The sequence below is a fragment of the Sceloporus occidentalis genome, unplaced genomic scaffold, assembly GCF_023333645.1.
Source record: "Sceloporus occidentalis isolate IW3139 unplaced genomic scaffold, rSceOcc1.0.p SCAF_1, whole genome shotgun sequence".
Taxonomy (NCBI): Eukaryota; Metazoa; Chordata; class Lepidosauria; order Squamata; family Phrynosomatidae; genus Sceloporus; species Sceloporus occidentalis.
In genome coordinates this window covers 233,584,988-233,605,863 of record NW_028316981.1, presented here as the reverse complement: position 1 = coordinate 233,605,863, position 20,876 = coordinate 233,584,988, and the positions used below count along the sequence as shown (strand labels likewise).

At 40.2% G+C, this 20,876-nt stretch overlaps 1 protein-coding gene across 2 annotated transcripts in view; it reads right to left on the bottom strand.

Moving 5' to 3' along the window:
* The window catches only part of GLIS3 (GLIS family zinc finger 3), a 182,493-nt gene extending 167,590 nt beyond the window's left edge, over positions 1-14,903 (bottom strand). For both annotated transcript variants that reach the window (XM_089511795.1, XM_089511805.1), the window contains exon 1: positions 14,519-14,903. In XM_089511795.1, the coding sequence (XP_089367921.1) occupies positions 14,519-14,903 (385 nt within the window). The remainder of the gene's footprint in view (positions 1-14,518) is intronic.
* Positions 14,904-20,876: the final 5,973 nt, after the last annotated feature.

Sequence of the window (20,876 nt, the reverse complement as noted above, 5' to 3'; positions counted from 1 at the left end):
TCCCCTCTTATCCCTTTTCTCTTCAGCCCCACCTCCTGTTCCTCTCTTTTCCCAGGATCCTCCACTCCATCCCCTCCCTGCTGTTCAGTACCATGTTTTCCCCACTTGCCTCCACTTTCTGACCCTCCCCTCTCAGGCGCATCATCCAATCCAGCTTCCCCTGTGCCTAACTTGCCCCCTCCACCCGACTACATAAGCTCTTTAATTCGTTACTACTTCAGGTGACTGTGGACAAGTCATACTCTCTCAGCCTCAGAGGAAGGCAAAGACAAAGCCCCTCTGAACAAATCTTGCCAAGAAAACCACATTATATGTTTGTCTTTGAGTCACCATATGTAAGAAATGGTTTGAAGGCACACCATAATATACAGTACAAAGTATTTGGTCTTTTATTGGCATAAATACTTTTAATGACTCCTTTTTACATGTCAGAGAGGCAAAGAATGGTAGGACTGGGATATCTACAGTGCAGGGACGTAGCCAGGATTTTTGGAAGGGGGGGCAGACTAAGTGCCACCATTATAATGGTGCTTGGGTGCGGCAGCACGGCAGCACACACCATTCATTTTATCTAACGGAAGGGGGGGGTCCGGACCCCAAGAACCCCCCCCCCTTGGCTATGTCCCTGTACAGTGTAGATAGAACACAGTTTGGATTTTCTAATGATCGTAAGAAAGTGAAGCGAAATGACTGATGTCAAAAATTCTTCAAACCAACAAGCCTCGACACTCCCTTCTTTTCGTCATCTAACCTGGTCAAGCAGAACCTTTGTGGCACTTCATTCTATAGAATATTGATTGCTATTCTCAGTGAAATTCATCTGATGCCAAGGGCAGGAGGATGTGGAAGATACACTTTTACATGTACTTTTGGACTGCATCTCCCATTGCCACTAGCCAGCATAGCCAATGGTGTGGAACGATGAGAGTCATAACTCAATATCTGAAGATCCAAACACTCACAACTTTTTTGCTGTTGTTTAGAATAAGGCTGAACACATAACTGGAGTAATCCCTAGAATGGGAGGGGGGGTCTAGGAATTACTCGAGATATGTATTCAGCCTTATTCTAAACAACTGCAAAAATTATCAGCAGGGATACTACATTAGGAGTAGGCAAGTACATGAGGGCCACCCCAAAGCCTCTATCCCCATGGACAGCACCTTCCCCAAAATACCCGTTTCCCTCTTTTTCTCCTCCCAAATGGCAACTAAAGAACATGGCATCACTACCTGTAGCCATTTTGGAAGAGAAAGAGTTATTTGAGGACAGTGGAGATTCTAGGATGCTTTAGAGGGAGTTGGGGGACTTTTTTTAAACTGTTTGTATGCATATTGTGGGGTTTTAGGAACAAGTTTTGGACAAAAATCAGATGAAAATTACATTAAAAATTGGAGGGGGTGAGTTCATGAGGTTTTGAGAGACTGGCAGGAGATTTCAGGGACCACAGAAGTAGGCAACTGTGGGCTGCATCCAGACTGCAGGCCAAACTTTCTCAGTCCCTGTCTTACATCATGCTTCTATAGTTTTAAATATACATTCACATGGCTACATGGCGGTTATGCTATACTGTACTACTTTTCTGCTGAACTGTACAACCATGTATCTGCCAATGTTCCTGTTTATGCACAGTGACTGTCTCTGCAGTTCCACTGAATACAGTACTATTAGTTAGGCCCAACTAGAATAGACCCATTCAATCAATTGTTGAATGCTGAGTCAATACAGGTAAGGCCAACTGATTCAATGGCTCTATACTAGTTGGGACTAACAATGGGATTTAAGTCCTTGTGAAATGGCTACCTTTGTGGAACTCTGCTCTGGCAACCATGAAGTGAATACATCCATTATACAATGAGCAAAAAAGGAACAACCAACAGGATTCAAGCCAATATCTTTGCTTGCACAGCATAAAACTGGCTATTCAAGCCAGTGTCCTCCAGGTCATCATCCCTGACCACTGTTCATGGTGGAATGAGCTGCAAGTAGTTGTATTCTAAAATATCTAGAGGGCACTTGAACAGGGAAGACTGTCAAAGGAACCTGGGTGGTGGAAGAACCTCACCAAACAGCAGTTCATACATTGTAAAATAATAACTTTCCCCTCAAAAAACAATCAAACAAAAAAGGCAACTGTGTGATGGCTTATGATAATGTGACTCTTACCTCCCTCCCATCCAGTCACACACCAGATAGTTTATAATAAATGACAACAGTTTTAAAATACTCTTTTCCCTCTGTCTTTGGAAGAAAGTCAGCTATTCTTCATGCTCTGCACTTTAAATAAATAACTGCCTAGAATTCTTTGGAGTTGCCAAGAACAGACAAGGTTCACACAAAAAATTACACCAGAGCTCTCTACATTGTACTTTTTTTCTGATTAATTAAGACACCAATGCTAAATTGGTTATTCTTGAAGCACATTTTGTTCTGAAGATACTGTTTAATGAGAGATTTGATTATCTGTGACTTTCAAGGCAACCATAGATTTGCTAACACATGTTCAAACAGAAACTTCAATAAATATACCCTGGATCAATTACACTGTGCATCAACTGTTCAATTATCCTTAGGAACTTGTCCTTAGAGCTGTGATAACAGAACAATTATGTTGAAAGGGGTAAAAGGATATTTTAAAAGGGCAATTTGTAGCAGGTTGCTGATACAATAAATTTCACACTGTTAATGTCTGAAAATGAGGGACAAAGCTTTCTCTGGCCTTTTCTGCTGTTACAAAATTATTTACATTCCAGTAAGATTTTCCCTCACTTGAAGAGGGAATTTGCATTGAGTGATTCCATCCCCTAAAACCACCAGGTAATTCTCACAGTTGGGATCCAATTAACTGTTTTTACCCAGTGCACCATCTAATCTTTAATTTGCATCTTTCGTATCTAACAGCTTTCATATTTTTCTGGGACTGAACAGATGGGCCAGAATAGAACAGGTGCTCACTCAGGCTGCACACATTCCTGCATGAACCCAGGACCTGCTCCCAGCACATTCTCCTTACGTTGCCACACCATCACTGCCACTGGTACTGAGAAGCCCCCCACTGCCACATGGACAGGCTCCGTTTCTACATCAGACCAGAGATGGCACAGCAAGGTAAGAAGCATGGGGGGAGGGCATGTAAACAACTGGGGTTTGCCATGAAGTTTCCAGGAAACTCCATGGCAAATCAGGGGTCAAAGTGACCTGAGGTAATGGCTGCTTATCCAAGATCTGGCAGCATCCACCCTGGGGGTTTTGGCCCATCTGCCCCTGGGGTTTTGGCCTGCGTTGTCTGAACTTGATAATGCAAGGCTGGGGGGGGGGGTACACAGGCCATGCAGACAATCCTTCTTAAGCACCCAGGGCCAATTCTTCTTCTTGAGTTTCCTAATAATTTCCTCCTGTTGGAGGAAAGAACCAGCTCTGAATCGAATAAATGAACTAAATGAATCTGCTCGTCCAGACTCATCACCAAGTAGATGGAGTGAAGGCCAGAGAGGGGGGCACATAGACAGGGCCTTACTTCAGTTGCCGCACAATGAGTTCGAAACACACAAGTAATCACAGGGAGAAGAGGCAGAATCTTGCTCTTCCTGAAGGACTAAGGGAAAAGCAAACTCCAACAGCCTCTCCTGGCCTGTCTCTTCTTCCTTATTAATATATTTTGTCATCTTGACCCCACTCTGATGTTGCTTGGTCATATATGTCCCCATTTCCATCTGAGAAATGTTGTAAGATATGCTGTCTTTAGACCTGGAGACAGTCAGCCCTGGCATGTGAAATGCTCAGAGTTTGCTCATTTCAAAAGTGTATAGTTCTAGTGTCCTGTTCAGTTACTGCCCTACAAAGACCTCAGTTGATTATTACCTGTTCTATATTAATGTTGTAGTGTACAAGGGAAATGATAGAAGGTGATAAAATTGGGACAAGAGGATAAGAAGACCCAACGGGGTTCTTGAAAACCAATAAAGATAAGAAAATAGAAGAGGAAAAGTCCAATACATACCAAAAAGAAGGAGGCCATAGCTGAATTGTTCTAATTTTCTGCTTTCAAATTATTTTCTATATTAAATTTTAGAGGCTAAAGATGCTTGCTTAATTATAACCAGGGATGGTATGGAGCACAGCTTTAGCTACAGTCCATTCAAATGGAAAGTATTTAAAGATATGCAAGCCTTGATAAAACACTCCATCTCTTTCTGAGCTTGGGAATTTACTCTTAAAATGTAATTAGTTGCAATTATAGTTCCAAGTCCTGAGAGATTAATTAGTTGCTGTTATAAACTACAGTCGGCCCTTCTTATACACTGATTTTTTTATACACGGATTCAAGCATCCACGGTTTGAAAATGTTCAAAAAAAGTATAAATTTCAATTATCAAACCTTGATTTTCTATTTTTTATAAAGGACACCATTGTGCCATGTCATTATATTTAATAGGACTTGAGCAGCCACAGATTTTGTTATCCACGGGGGATCTTGGAACCAAACCCCAGCGTATAACAAGAGTCCACTGTATTTGAGAGCCAGCATGGTGTAGTGATTTGAGCACTGGACTATAACTCTGGAGACCAGGGTTTGGATTGCCCACTAGGTGACCTTGAGTAAATCACATTCTCCCAGCCTCAAGCGATGGCAATGGCAAACCTCCTCTAAAGAAACTTGCCAAGAAAAACCCCATGATAGGGATGCCATAAACCAGTAAACAACTTTAAGTCACACAATAACAAATAAAACATCTGAATGCAGCAAATACTGGCATGTAATACAAAACACACTGTCTCCTTAACTGCCTTGTCATAACCTCAATACTCACAACAAAGCATGAGTCAACAGCATGAGCAGCATGAGCACAACATAAACTAGCACTTGAACAATGTGATATTTCTTTTCCACCATTTAGTGAATCCATATTCCTGTAACTATATATTACTAAATGTAATAGTTCCAGGAAAAGAAACATGACATTATTCATCATCAAGTTACCCTTAGTTATGCATTACTCAAGGAGTGAGTCCAATGAGCCCTTTTTGGGCTCGTGGGGTCAAAAGAATGTAAAAATAAAATAAAAAGTCCCCTAATGCCCTCTACGAGGTGTTTGTGTGTTGGTTGCCTTCAAGTCATTTCCAACTTATGGCAACCATAAGACAACCCTATCATGGGGTTTTCTTGGCAAGATTTGTTCAGAGAAGGTTTGCCATTGCCTTCCCCTGAAGCTGAAAGCATGTGTCTTGCCCAAGGTTAACCAGTGGGTTTTATGGCTGAGGCAGGAATCAAACCCTGGTCTCCAGAGTCACAGACCAACACCCAAACCACTATGTCACACTAGGGGAAACATCTATGCCACATTTTGCCCACTGGGGACATCTTAGGCCCAGGAAAGACCTTCTTAAAACCAGGAGTAAACCAGAAATGACATCTGGTCATTTTCTATTTTTTTTTTTTTTTTTAAAGGCCTCTCCTGACCTAAAATGGCTCAGAAGGGCCTGAAAACATGGCAATAATGCACGCATAGCCCTTATAGAGAACTGTGGAACATTTGGAACCAAAAAATTAGTGTATGTTTCAGTGGAGTGTGTAGTGAAGGTGCAGCCCCCCAAGGTCTCCTAAGATGCTAATGCAGCCCCCTAGCCTCCTACAGTTGCCCTCTCCACCATATCTATTACTATAAGGTATAAGGAACTAGTTATTTTAACTAGTTATTTCCAGACTGTTGTCTACTTCGCATGCATGCTAACTTTTCTGAAGAAACAAGAAGCTGTGACTACTTCCACGTCACACAATAGATTAATTTCACATGGTTTCACAATTTGATTCTTCCTTAATTTTTCTTTTCTTTTTCACTCACTGTGTATTTTTGTTCATTCTTCAATCAGATCACAGATAGCACAACCAACAGTGCTGCATGAAGCCAGTTGTATTGCTTTGAGACATATGAATATAATACAAAGGAATCAATTTATTCACAGAAATCTGTTGTGTTCATATAGATTTCTCTTTTTGCAATACCTATTTAAAATGAAAGCAGTTCATTTGAAAATGGAGTGCTATATCTTCTCATAGTTTAGGACAAAAGGTTTCTAAAAACATATCATAATTTCAGATAGCTTTTAGCAACATTTCTCCAGTTATGGCTGGGTTTGGATATTTTGTTTTGGAGGGTTTTTTGCAGTTTGCTCTGATCCATGATAAGTTTTAACAAAAAGTGATTATGTGTTGGCACTGTGCTAGCAAATAGTCTCCAAGGCATTTCATAATTTTTAATATAAAAATAGATCTATTTTGGCACAAAGTCTAGTACTTCTCAGAGACATCTGCAAATGCCTTAGGACCTTTTGGCTATGTAGGTCCTTTAGCTGTCTGGGTTTCCATTAAGCATGAAAAAGGCAAGAGTTCATTTTTGAAACCACTACTTTTCAGGTTGACTCCTGGGGGATTTGCTAGGATGGTATGTGAAACACTGAATGTCCTCTGCAGGATTTAGGCTGACAATAGCTCAGCAGTTACATATGAAATGTACTGAATGTGCTCTTTTAAAAAGTTCTCTAAAGTAACCTATGCCAAATGAATGTCTTACAACAATAACATGAAACACTTCAATATAATTGAAAATCTAAGGAAATAAATCCCAAGCACACTCTTCTGTGTGTAGTTTTAGAAAGTTTATAATACACACACACACACACACACACACACTAGGAATTTAGCCCAGGGACTATTATGTGCTAAATTCTGTTCTTTTGGCAAAGAGGTACAAATGCTGGAGGAATTCATCCAGACCTATTTCTATTGGCTTCAAGTGAATCCTTCAGCCAATTGCTCTAAGTCTCCATTTGTGATCCCCTTGTGATTTCAGTCTTGTTTTGTTTCTTGAGTTTTGTTTAACCATTTCAAAGTTGCTGGAATGCATGGAACTGAAAAGAAGGTGTTCTGTGTGTTGGATACAAATCTACGCATTTATTTTGTAATCACTTCAGTGTAAAACATTGTCTATGGTCAGGCCTACTGAGCCACTGGAAACTGATTAAAGGCAGCAAGTGAGAATAAAAACAAATGAAGATGGAATCCAGCTTTTTGTGCAAGGAGTCTCATAGCATACTGATGAACCTCTTTTTCAGACCATGCCAAGTGACAGATGAAAAAACAATGTCCCTAAAGAGTAAAATAATAACTATGTAAAAGAGAGATTTCAAGTGTGGCTGAAGCTGCTTACTGATTAACATTTTTGCACATAACCCTGTACAGAGATCTATGCCACTATTATGCACATTAAAGGCTCTCTTGACAATTATCCAAGAGTTATCCTAGCTGACCAGATGGTGATTGTGCTCACACAACTAAATAGTTTTAACAGATATATATACTTTTTCTACTGTAAAACACACACACACACACACACACACACACACACACATTTGTGTTAAAGATGTAAATCCTTGACTATTTCATCCTTACATGTAAGGAGAAGTAATTAAATTAGCTTTCTCCCCACTGAAGAGAAAACAAATATTTATCCAGTGTTCTCCTTGTATTCAAACATCTCCAAGTGCTTCACAAAGAATTATTCTGCAGAGAAAAACATGTAATTTTCTTGAGCAAAGCCCTCTATGTTTTCTTCACAAGAAACAGTGATTTCTGGGCAGCAAACTCATTTTCTTTGCAGAAAACAAAGGTTTCTGTTGGGGGGGGGGGAGTGTTTTTCTCCACAGAATAATTCCTGAGCAACACTTTGGGATGTTGAATTTTTGTTGGTCTGTTATTCTCCCTGAAGAGTGTTCAGTAAACCATTTTTCGACTTGGGAGCAAATAACTGAGACTATTCATTCCATCTGTCATTTTTGTTATGAACAGCTTTGGTAAGATGAAGAAAGATAAACGTTAGATAGTGGCATGAGAATTCTACACACCTTTCCTTTCCCTTATGCACTATTGTTATCGGATTATTGTTATTATTACAGTGGGACTTTCTCTTACGCGGGGGATCCATTCCAGACACACACAGCCCTGTGTAAAAGAAAAAATGCATAAGCTCAAGCCCCATAAGAATCAATGGGGCTCGTGCCCACGGCATGCCATGAGGTGCGCAGCGCGACGTGTGCTCCATTACTCCTTCCGGGGCACGGGAGGCTTTTTTCCAGTGCAGCTTACAGCATATACTGGAAGTCGCATATGACGCAGGCGCACTGTACTATTATTTTCATCTTATGTTACATATCCTTTGATAAAGTTGAAGACATTAAGAAAAGAGGGAGACTGCATTACAGGTGGATTGCTTCAAGAAGGGAAGCCATGGCTGCCCTTTGTTTGCACAAACTGAGCAGGACAGTTGATGACCAGGGCTCTCTGAGGTTTCTCATTCACAAACTCAACTAGAAGTTGAAACTGACTTGAGGTCAAGAAACAAGAGCAACCCCACTCTGTTTCCATAAAATCAGTTGTTGGAATCATTACAGTTACAACTTAGTAGCATTCCATATGAGATAGAAAATAGAAAGCTGTTAAACCAGAACTGCATAAACTTTTGAATCCTAAGGGATGCATTCTGCCTCAGCTGCCATGGGGGGAGAGGCAAGGACCACACATACATGAATGGACCACCTCTTCCCTTAAACATAGATTTAAGCATGCACACAAACCCATATTTCCTCCCCTTACCCTTCATCTCAGTGTGTTTCTGTGCCACAAAAATTTCCACAAACAAAACTGTGTTTCTGCTCATAGTAGCTGGAGCTAAAGAGGGATCTCAGAAACAAAAAAGGAAAATTTTCCTCTGTAGGTGATCAACTGGCCGAGGGTAGGGGGAGCTAAACTGGTGTAAATTAAGTGGCAGATGGAAAAAACTTGCATGGATTCCCCTAAACAGTTAATGCATTATAGTAATTGTGAGTTGGACCCAAAAACTAAGACCAGAAAGAAAATAATCATTCATGCTATTCTTCAAATATATGTTCAAGACCTTCCATAATGTTCTCACACCATCATTCCAATCTGGATAGTGGCTTCTGCGCCTGTAATTTAAATTATGAAATAAAGATCCCTTAGGACAATGGTTGAAGCCCACCTATCTTCAACATTAGCGTTCTAATCCAGACAAGTTTAACATCACAACAGAAAAAAAGACACTGGTACTATTTCTTTAAAGTAGGGAGTAGGCAAGCTCTAGAGAAGCCACACCAGCTCCAGAAATACACGCATGCTCACAAACACAAAAAGTAAATAAATGAATAAATCCAAAAGTGACCAAAAGTTCTAGTTTTAGAAAAACATCAGGCATGGGTACTTAAGTTTAATTTTTTGGCTTAGAATGCTTTTTACTCCAGTAGGATTAGCTCTTTTGCTATTATCCAATGGGTTTCTTTCTAGATGGAACAAGACTGGGAAATTAGATAAACTGGGCTTTTCACAAACCAGCATTCTGGCAATGGGTCATGTGGAAGCAAAACAGGTAAGTCATCAATGTATTACAGATAATGAGTTGCAGCAACATATAAAAGCAGCCACCATATATCCTGATTACAGAGATAATGGCAATGCTTTTTTATTAGTTAACCATTTGAGTCTTCTAACCCTTCCAAAATACAGAATAGCATTCACTTTAGCAAAATTTAATTTCTATTCTCAGCTTTACTGGAAGGGAGATACAATAATATCCCCTATGATGCACACACTATTATTTCTGATCTACAGAATTAGGCAAGGTTAGAGATGTGAGATCAACGAGCAACTCAAGAAGAATTAGCATTCAGTGTTCTGCATCTTTGCTTCATAGAAAGATTTATTTCATTTTCCCGATAAATAATTCCCATGCAATACACTGTAACAAGTCAGCTATTAATTTGCAGAATTTATTCTTTTTTAAACTAGCACCTTTTGCATTGTTTGCTGACATTTGGATTCCCATGCAATACAAGAATGGGGAACTACTGTCCTATGGGCCAGCCACAACCTATAGCATGTTTTCAATCCTGCCAAGGGCTTTTCCTCCTCTGCTCTCCCCTTTCCATCCAGTCAATGGCTTTTCCTATTCAGCATCATAGAACGTTGCAATCCACCATCTTTTGCTGGCAATTCACAACCCTTCTCTGAGAAGCTCAACTCTCGTTTCAGATCTGGCTATCTCTCTGTGTTAATTATTTAACTCCATGCAGGAAGCTGTTGCTGGAGGCTTGTCTTTGTTCCTACAAGGAGGTTGGTGCTCCAGCCACCAGAGACAAGCCTTCATTTCCTGCTGGGAATGGTAGCTGATAAGGGAATAGAATAGTAAAGATGAGATTTTTTCTTCCCTCTGGCTTCCACTCCATCCATAGACAAACTGAGCTAAAATCGGAAAATATACAAAAACACCAGGGGAAGTGTGCAAAGGATATACATGCAGGCACATCATCCTGATGGTGGTGCAAACAGCAGAGCTTATCACTTGGGCATATAAACTGGTTTACCTCTTTTGGCTTCAATTCTGGATCTGGGGTGCCCCTTGATGTTATCATACCTAAATCCCCACCGATCTAGGTGGGATGTCGCTGCCAGGATGCATCCTGGGTCAAAGCCTCGCTTAGCTAGCCAATTTTTGAAGTCGGAAACTTGCTGACTTGGAAAAAATGTTGGTTGAGTGAGGCTTCAACCTGGGATGCATCCTGGCAGCGGCATCCCACCTAGATCGGTAGCAATTTAGGTATGAGCCATAAAATTGTTCCTGTTGAGACTTGCCTTTCTCATCTAGAGTGAAAAGGGGGGGAGACCCAGTAACACACCATCTGTTCTAAATTACCAGGAAGCATATATAACAAAACATTGTTGTCATTGGGACTGAAGGCAAGTACTGCTTCATCAAATACTTCTTTTCTAACTTTTCTGTGGCATTGAACATTTGGATGGCATAATCCAAACTAAAACACATCTACTAACTCAGCTAGAAACTAGCTTCCATCCCTGTTATTCCAAAGCCAACAAGACTTACATTTGAAAAATATAATTTGTACAATTGCGTTATCCAAAAGACATGTTGTCTCGTACTGGATGACAGAAACCCTTTCTGATTCTTTCCACATACACCCTTACTGACATAGCAGTAATTAATTTTAAAAGATCCCAAATGACCTCCAATTCAACTATTAACTATATTCCCTTAAAATAGCTTGCAGACATCACTTTTATTGTATGTCATCACTGCAAAAAAGGAGAAGCAGTACTTGCCAAGCTGTTGAGACGCATCTGTTGAAAGAATGTATGTGTTCCTGTCTTCAGTAATTTTAATGAGGTTGCTTTTTCAAAGAAAACATGCCTTAAACACAACTGATGCCTATGCCAGCCACCCTTCACGGTCTTTTTCATATCAAGAAAAATGACTTTCAAGAGCACAAATACATTTTTGCACACAAATGATATGTTTTGTGCAAAACATGATGTCTAGAATCCTACCGTGCTGCAGGCAGTGTAAGGACTGAGCATCCCCATGCTCACAGCCCTCCCTGCGCTGCCCAGGTGCCATTTTGGTGTGCCCATTCAGATGACGGGTGCCATGATGATGTCCCTTTGGCGCAGCGCCCGAACAGCGCTGTGCCAAAGGGGCATAATCAAGCCGCCCAGTAGCAGCTATGGCGCCACTTCGCAGGCACAAAAAGGAGCCGGAAAAACTGGCTCCTTTTTGTGCTCTGTGGAAGCCGGATCAGTGCCGTGGCATGCGTTTGCCACAGCACTGATCCGAGGCAGAAAGGGGCAATGTCTCGCCGTCCCTTCCTGCCCATTTGTACAGAGCCTAAGTAGCAACCAGGCCTAGATATCCTAAAGACACCATATCCCATCTGAACTTGCAAGCTAAGCAGGGTCAGTTCTGGTTAGTACTTGAATTGGAGACCACCAATGAGTACCAGCTCCTGTAGGGCTATATTTCACAGTAAAGAAATGGCAAAATCACCTCGGAGGATTCCTTGCCTAAGAAAACTCTATGAAATTCATGGGGTCAACATAATTCAACAGGTGATTGAAAGGCACTTACACACATACAACTAAGTATCAGAGGCGCAAAGAAATTGTGTTATAAATTCCAAATGTGTACCAGGATAATAGCAAGAGTGCCTGATGTGCACTGGTGCCCAATGCACAATGGTGCCAATGTGCATTAGTAACCAATGTGCATCGGTCCTGATGTACATCAGTCCTATTGTGCCATGGTCACTATGCCACCTCTACTACATAGTAACATAACAGCATATTTCTACTGGATACCAGTGGCATCACTAGGGTTGGTATCACCCGGTGCAGTAACTCATGGTGTCACACATCCCTCAAGTTACCTCCTCCAGAGCACACCAAAAAGATAATGTTTTTGTACTGTTACTCATAAATTGTAATTCCCGTATATCACATAATGTAATGATAATAATTATGACACAAAACAACAAGCAAAATTAAAATTATACCTTGAAATTACACAACCTAAATGTATTTACATTACATAGTTTCATGTAGTTAAAATGAAAATTTGGTAAGATGTGATGTTTTAAAAGAAAATTAAAAAATAATATTTTTTTGAAAAAAACTATTTTAAAAAAATGGGTCCTCTCCTTTCTTCTCCCACTGAGCCTCATCCCACTCACACAATCTCTTCAGCATTTTAAAGGGATGCATGCAGACACCACAGCCCATTTCTGCCAAAAGGCAGTTGTTTGGGGAGCAGCCATTTCACACACCCCCTCAAGGTGCAGCCTGGTGTAGCCTCTACTCCCCACATCCCCTAGTATGCCCCCCTACATTATGAACTTTATTAGAATGGCCAAAAAGGGGGGGGGAGCATAGTGATATGCTCCTGTCAATATCACTCAATAATGTGAAGATCATTACAAGACTAAATGCTTCTTTATTCACAGGATAATTGCAGGATAATTGTGACGTCACATGATGTCATGTGATAATCTTTGCGTTGTTGCGCAATGTCGATGGGAGCATGTCGCCATGCTCCTGTCTTTTTTGCCAGTCTGATAAAATCCTATGAAACTACCCAGTTCTAATTCTCATGTACCTAAGTCTACTTACAAAGACATAACTTCCATAAGATTGTGGCCAAAATTTATTGTGCAAAGAAAAATTTTGCAAAAAAGTTCCAAAATGCAAAAATTATTTTTTAAATATATATATATATATATATATATATATATATATATATATATATACACATATACTCTCATAATCTTTGTCTTTTTCACATATGAAATAAGCAAAAAATGTATCCCTATTTACATGTGATGAGTCAAGAAATTGCTAAAGCAGAATGGAATTCTGGCGTATTTGTCCTCCCACTCATGTGAAAAGGAGACAGGGGAATATGAGTCTGTGAGCTCAACATTGTGTGTGCAGACTCCTCTCTGTTAATGGACATTAACTAAATTGTGATTCATTGTTACAGGCAAAGGCAGACTTTCTGCAAGACATGACTCCAACTGTTGTATGAGTAGTGCAACAGTTTCTTCAGCCCAGTATGACACAGAGATAATAAAACTCACACACCTTATTGTTGTTGTGTAACTTCAATCTGTTTCTAACTTATGGTTACCCAAACACAAACCTATCACAGGGATTTTTTGGCATGAATTGTTCAGAGGGGATTTGCCTTTGACTTCCTCTGAGGCTGAGAGAGAGTAACTTGACCAAGGTCACCCAGAGGGTTTCCATGACTGAGCAGGGATTCGAACACTGGTCTCCAGAGTCCAACATTCAAACCACTACAATACACTGGCTCCAATCAAACACCTAGAGAGCTGAAACAGAGAAAATGGCAAATATGTGTTTCCTGCTGCCCTAAAGAACTGAACTAGCTCTAATGAGTTTCAGTATACAAGGGGGTGAATTTTAATTGCCTGCTATGAGAAGCTTAGTTCTTAATAGTAAGAACTTTTGAAAATAGAACAACACAATTGAGGATAGATGGACTCTCTTTGCTGAAGGTAGACAATCATCTGGTTTCCCAAATTAAGCAGTGAGTCAGACTAGAAAGCTAGCAAGAGTCCTGACAACTCTATAGTTCTCTGAAACCCACGCCTAGAGAAGTGAAGAAGAGAAAGAACGACAGCTAATGCCCACTAGGGATAGTGGGTCAGAAGGTGGGGCATCCAGAGTCAGAACCACACTAAAACTAGTTTGCTGACCAACTTCTGCAAGGTCTAGATTTTGTATTCCTCTGGCTAGGAGGGATGTTGGTAGTTAGGTGGACAATGGCCCATTCATCCAATCAGTAAGACCACCCCTGGAAAGAAATGATGGTCAGCAATGGTGAAAGAGAACAAAAATGGGAATACTGGTGGTGACAAACAGAGATCCCCAGGAAAAAGGCAGTGCTTGAAGAGGGATACAATGAGAATCCTTTTGAACATGGAACATGAAATATGCAGGGGAAGGTAGGAAACATTTATATCCTTGGAAGCATCCCCATAGTATAAAAGGACAGAAACAACATAGAATTTCCTGGTAATTACACTACTGAGTGTGTAAGAAAATAAAATGAAGCATGATTAGAAAAATTAACCCTACCTTTAACTGTGTTGGTAGTGAAACTATTTCCAAATTCTTGCTGCTTTGGCTTCAAAAACTGTGGTGCTGTCAATCCCGGAGGTTGTGGGACTTGGAATGAAGGCTTCCCACTAGTAACTGTTTGTCTCCTGGGGCTTAAAGCTGGGAAATGAATATTGGAATCAACAATGTTGCTTGATGGGGCAATGCCTCCTCCAAGAGATGTTTTTAAATGGAGGCTGGTAGACAGGTTCCCAATAGCTGGGCTTGGGGTACTAGCATTAGTTGATGAACAAGAAGTTCCTACATGAACTCGGATAGGTGGGATCTGCAGTCCATTTACCATCCCAGGCCTGTGAGGAGTACTTGTTGTCCGGTGGCTCATATCGCATGACCTTACATTCATTGTGAAAAAGCTGCCCTCTTAAAGATATGCAGTACAAAGACCCAGATGGTGAAGACATCAGTCCATGTTCAGTGAGTTATCCATATTGCATTGAGCCTGTTATAAGGAAGGGGGAGGAGAGAATGTAATAAAAAATAAAATAACTTGCACTAATATAAAATACAAGAGGTCAGAGCATATGCTTTGTGTCTAAATGCATGGGGAAGAAATATTGATTGTGCGGACATCAAAGTAGAAGCAATTACAGAGAAAGAGCTCTGGGGAGAAGGATAAATGATTCCTGAGAACTATAATGCAGGGAAATCATGCCCCTTTCAAAAGCAGAAGTTAACAGTGAGGTCAGCTACCTTTGTGCTAGTTAACCAGCCATGAAATGGAATGAACACTGAGCAAGTGAAAGAAGCCAGCTCAGAGAGAAAACTGAATCGCCGTTGGGAAGCTCTCACTGAGCAGAACATCCCTCTCCCGTTCTTTTATTTCTGCCTTGTGCTAATTTAAAGAAGGGAACAGAAAACATGCACAGCAGTTAAGCAGCACTGGGACACTGGCCAAGTATGAAATCAGTGGCAGTTTATATTTTGAGGGCTAGGAGCACAATAAAAGAATGATCAGAACAACATACTTCTACCTTCTGGTAAGAGTGGAAATTTAAGAAAACATGACCAAACTATCTTAAAATAAAAGGTTTTGTGTATCCATCATTTAAACATTCATGTGTGTTAATTTCACAATTAGCATAGACCAAAAAGCAGTATCTCAACAAAAGATTACCGCACTCAGTATACAAGGGTTTGTCCCCAAATCTCTGCTCACAAGGGTATTCCGTGTAGTCTCAGAAGAATGAGCAATGTGTGTGCACCAGGGGAAAGTCATGGAATAAATAAACAGGGCAAGCGATGTGGATCTATAATGTGTATGTAAAGAATGTGCACCATAATTCTCATTGTCAACCAGACACTTTGTCTCAAAATCTCTACACAAGACCAAAACGACAAGCACTTTTTCTCTCCTGTCGAGCTCTCAACAATTTGCATAAGAAGTCTCTGTGCAAAACTAGTTTCTTTCCCCCTTACACATGAATACAGACATACACCTGGAAAGAGAGCAAGAACAATCCATCCAGTGCTTCTATCTTCCCTGCAACAAGGAGACAATTCTCATGAGTAGGGAGGGGATCTTTAAAAGACGAGGTATCTTTTGTATGAATGAAAGAAAAATGAATGAATTAGTGCAGATAGTACAATGTATAACTAGAGCAGTTTTCAATGAACATGTTTTGGATTATAATTAAAGTGATTTCCAAGGAATATGTGGAGACATTTGCACAAAAAATAAAGAAACCACTAGCCAGTCTTCATTGTGAATAATTCTTTACATTGCATAACACAGAGGTTGACCATCAGTTACACTTTGATAGCTCCTCCACGACGTTAGACCAATTGCACTGGAAAACTGTGAGGCTCAGGTTAGATCCCGATTGATAGTACATATAAGTGGCTGCATATTTTCGCAAAGCTATACAGTAGTGGTGAAGGAAAATAGACAAGTTCTACTGGCTCCAAGCATTTGGTTTGTTACAGTCACTATCTTCATGGCCTTTTTCTTCCTGCTTCCACTACTTCCTTTTGCATGTTTAATCTGGCATTGTGCACCAACAAAACTCAAAACTCTACTACTCTGAATTGATCAAGAGTAAGAGTTTCTGAAATCAGCGGGGAGAGGTCTCAGTTTTGTAAGGCCTGGACAAAATGATGCAGCTTCAGGCTGTGTTGGGGGCATGCCGTTTACATGATGCATGCCCAGAAAGTGGCCTGAAGCTATGCCAAGGCCGCGCCAATGAAAAAGAACCAGGCCAAGGAGGAGCAGATAGAAGCCAGCAGCCCAGCTCAGAACCATGGTGGCAGGCCCAGATTGGGACCAGGCATGTGCAGTTGCCATGGTCCCAGCAGGAACAGCGCTAGCGTGGCTTTGCACAACACCTTGGGCACTCAATACTCAAAGGAGTGCCTCTCCCAAAATGTGTCTATCCAAGAACTGAGGCCCTCCTCTGTGTCTGACCAGTAGGGCAATAAAAGCACATGAGAGATGGTCTTCTCTGTGGTGGCACCCCAGTTATGGAATACTCTCCCCTTGGAGATCCGATTAGCACCAATGCTGGTGTTTTTTTAGTGTAAATCAAAACATGGGGGGAGGCATTAATTAAAGCTTTCAGAGCCTAATTGATTTTATCCAATGTGCATGTGTACTCTGGTTGGAATTGTTTCCTGTTGTTTTCATTGATTTTATGCTGTCTGGCTTGAATTGATAAATGATTTAATATATTTTTGTATGTTAAGGTTATTGTTAGTATGTATTGTTTTAAACTGATTTTATTGTAAACTGCCCCCAGATCTTTGGATATAGGGCAGGATATGAATATTATTAATAAATTAAAAATAAAATCTAAAAACATATGTCAACAGCTGACTTAAAAGAAAATTTCCTTGGTGTTAAAGTCTTCTTGCCTGCCACAAATATAGTTACTAGAACATCATAGACATTGAAGACTCGAATTTTCAAGACTGATCCACAGAAGCAAAAAGACATAAACACAAACCAAGGCATTTTTAAAGTAATTGGTACTGGGTATCCATTTTTCTCATTCAAATGGTTCATGAGTGGAAGCCTCTTTGTTACACAGCATTCAGAGTCAAGTAGGAAGCTGCTGCCACACTGCAGAATTAATGCAATTAGCCACAGCTCCATCCTATGGAATCCCGGGATTTGCAGTTTGTTGTGGCAGCAGAGTTCTCTGATAGAGAAGGCTAAATGTCTTTTGTTGTTGTTGTTAACTGCCCTCAAGTCGAGGTTGACTCATGGCGATCCTATGGATGTGATATCTCCAAGATCCTCTGTCCTCCACTGCCCTGCTTAGGTCCCATATACTCATACCAGTGACCTCCTTAATAGAGTCCATCCATCTGGCATGTGGCCTTCCTCTCTTCCTACTTCCCTCCACCTTTCCCAGCATTATTGTCTTTTCCAATGAGTCATTCCTTCTCATGATGTGTCCAAAGTACAACAGCCTTAGTTTGGTCATCTTGGCTTCCAGGGAGGTTTCTGGCTTGATCTGCTCCAGGACCCATTTGTTTGTCCTTTTGGCTGTCCTTGGGATCCTCAGCACTCTTCTCTAGCATCACATCTCAAATGAATGGATTTTTTTCTTATCTTCTTTCTCAACTGTCCAGCTCTCACATCCATACATAGTAATAGGGAATACAATGGCTTGTATGAGTCTAACTTTTGTGCTCAATTGTATATCTTTGCATATTAGAAACTTTTCTAGTTCTTTCATGGCACCCGTCCTCGTTCTTAATCTTCTTCTGATTTCCTGACTGCAGTACCTATTTTTATCAGTGTTTGATCCCAGGTATAAGAATTCTTATACTACTTCTATTTCTTCAATATCTAGGTTGAACATGTCAAGATCCTTGGTGATCACTATTTTGGTTTTCTTTATGTTCAGCATTAAGCCTGCCTTTGCCCTTTCTTCTTTGATCTTCTTTAGTAGTTGTTCCCAGTCTGTGAGGTTTTCTGCTAGAAGTATGGTGTCATCTGCATATCTTAGATTGCTGATATTCCTTCCTCCTATTTTCACTCCTCCCTCTTCTGTGTCCAAGCATGCTTTTCTTATAATATACAAGTTGAACTATTGCATACAAGTCGAACTACAAATCCCATAATACAAAATACAAAACTACAAATCCCATAATTCCACAGCATTGAGCCATGGCAATTAATGTGGTGTCAAACTATATTAATTCTGCAGTGTAAATGCAGCCAAAGTGTTTTTAAATAATAATAATAATAATAATAATAATAATAATAATATAGTTTTTAAAAATACAGACCTCCAAATACATTTATAAACATTACCATCTTGGCATTAGTTAGTGTGGCTTCTAATCCTTTTCCCCCCCTTGGTCCATTGATTAAATTGGACATGTTCATTTGTCTCTACTTGGTTTCTGCCTGGACGAACAGCTCTTCCTTTAAAAATGCCTTGATACAAACTGAAACTACCAGAAACAGTCCTCTGTGTTATAAACCTTATTGAAACAAGGGGAAAGTGTACTCTGCTTATGGAGAATGCTCATTCATTTGAGTGGAATTTTCACTAGACATGCTGCCAATATAGTTCTTATTAAAAAAACTTTCAAAAAGCAATGCAAGTAAGGTCAGCATGTTCACTACCAACGTCAATGAGAATTGTTCATTTCAAGACTAACTGGAGAATAATGCATACAATGTCACTAGATATAATTTATTATACAAGAAATATTTGGTTTTGAAGGATTGTACTTCGTTCCAGAACAGCAAACCTGGACCAATACCCAAAAGAGTATTTTTCCTGTTTTCAAGGTTCCTATTGCCATGACAAAAAAGTAATTGTTTTTGAAATACTGAGCTGAGTGAGGATCCTACAAGTATATCAGAGATGGGCAAGCAGTTGAAAGTTCACCTTAGCAGCACTGTGACCACTACTGCCATAGTTGCCATCAAAATTGGCAGCAACAGTGAAGGATTTATGGTGCAGAACAGTGCCTCCCAAAGACAGGTTCTCCAGATGTTTTGGACTTCAGCTACCAGAATTCCTAGCTATAAACCAAGTTGGCTGGGGCTTCTGGAAGTTGAAATCTAAAACATCCGGGGAACCAAGGTTTGTGAATCAATGGTGCATGCAGAAGGGAGCCAGAACATTCTCCCACACCTTAGAGCTTTTTTAGACCTTGAACTAGAGGGACTCAAAGAATTCTGAAAATAAGCCTTTGTCATTTGTGGAGTTGTGGCATGGTATGGGGATAGACAATAATCAGTGGTGTTATTTGGGAAAGGGCAGTTGTGGTGCCATGATTTTATGGCCACGTTTTGTGGTTTAGGCAGCAGCAGTGACAGGACAATATGACAGAGGCTTTGAAATGGCCTTGAGGGATCTATCCAGACCACACGTTGTCTATCCTTGATGTATATACCTAAATGGATTATGAAGCCTGTCTTCTGTACAATATTGTCAAAGGCATATATATAAACAAGAAAGCATATGCATAAAACTACACATTCACATTCTTTCTATTTCTGTCTCTTGATACACCCATGCTATATCCATTTTTATCATCTGAGCTGGGTACGAGTTTAGGGCAGTGGAATTTGGCTGTCAGAAATAGACTTTTCCTCCCATGACACCTCCTCACAGCAGTGCTTCAGGCCCCCTAAATGTGTGTAACAGAAGACCAGGGGATTAGACTGTGATATAGGGAGAAATGGGTGATCTTTAAAATGGTGGAAACACCTTCCATTTCTGGAATGAGGACCATAATGAATGACCTAGTGCTGGCTGTGTTCAAAACAATAGCAATATTCCTACTGACAACTCTGGGAATGCACAAGCCCCAGGTCAATTTACTTAACTCAAAAAGATAAATGCTAAATTGTTCGTTTTCATTGTTCAAATTGTAGATTGTAGAAACATTTATTGATTAAAAGCAAAATCATTTATTTTCATGGCTGGCTGCAACATAAATCACATTTTGCAATTCACCAAGGGACAGATGGGGCTGAATGTTCTTAGGTTCCCAGGGCTTGTTTTAGTAAGGCAGAATGTACCTTGCCCTAACACAGGTGACTAGCTCTCAAGAAAAAAGAACAAGAAAACAAAGAGACTTCATGCTCTTGGCAAATCTGTGTGCCATACAGCATTATAAATCAATAGCCAATCAAAATAATTTTTGTCTGTAACTTTAAAATACATTAGCAAAATTCAAGCTTAATAAAAAGGAGCATATATGTTGCACACCCATTAACCTTTGTTCAGAAACAATGTGCTAACATTGATCTATGTCAATATTTGTTTGATGATTCCACCTTCTCTATATTTGTTTGTTTTCCTTAAGATGCAAAATTCAGTAAATAGCAATACAGTTCTTAAGAGGCTTA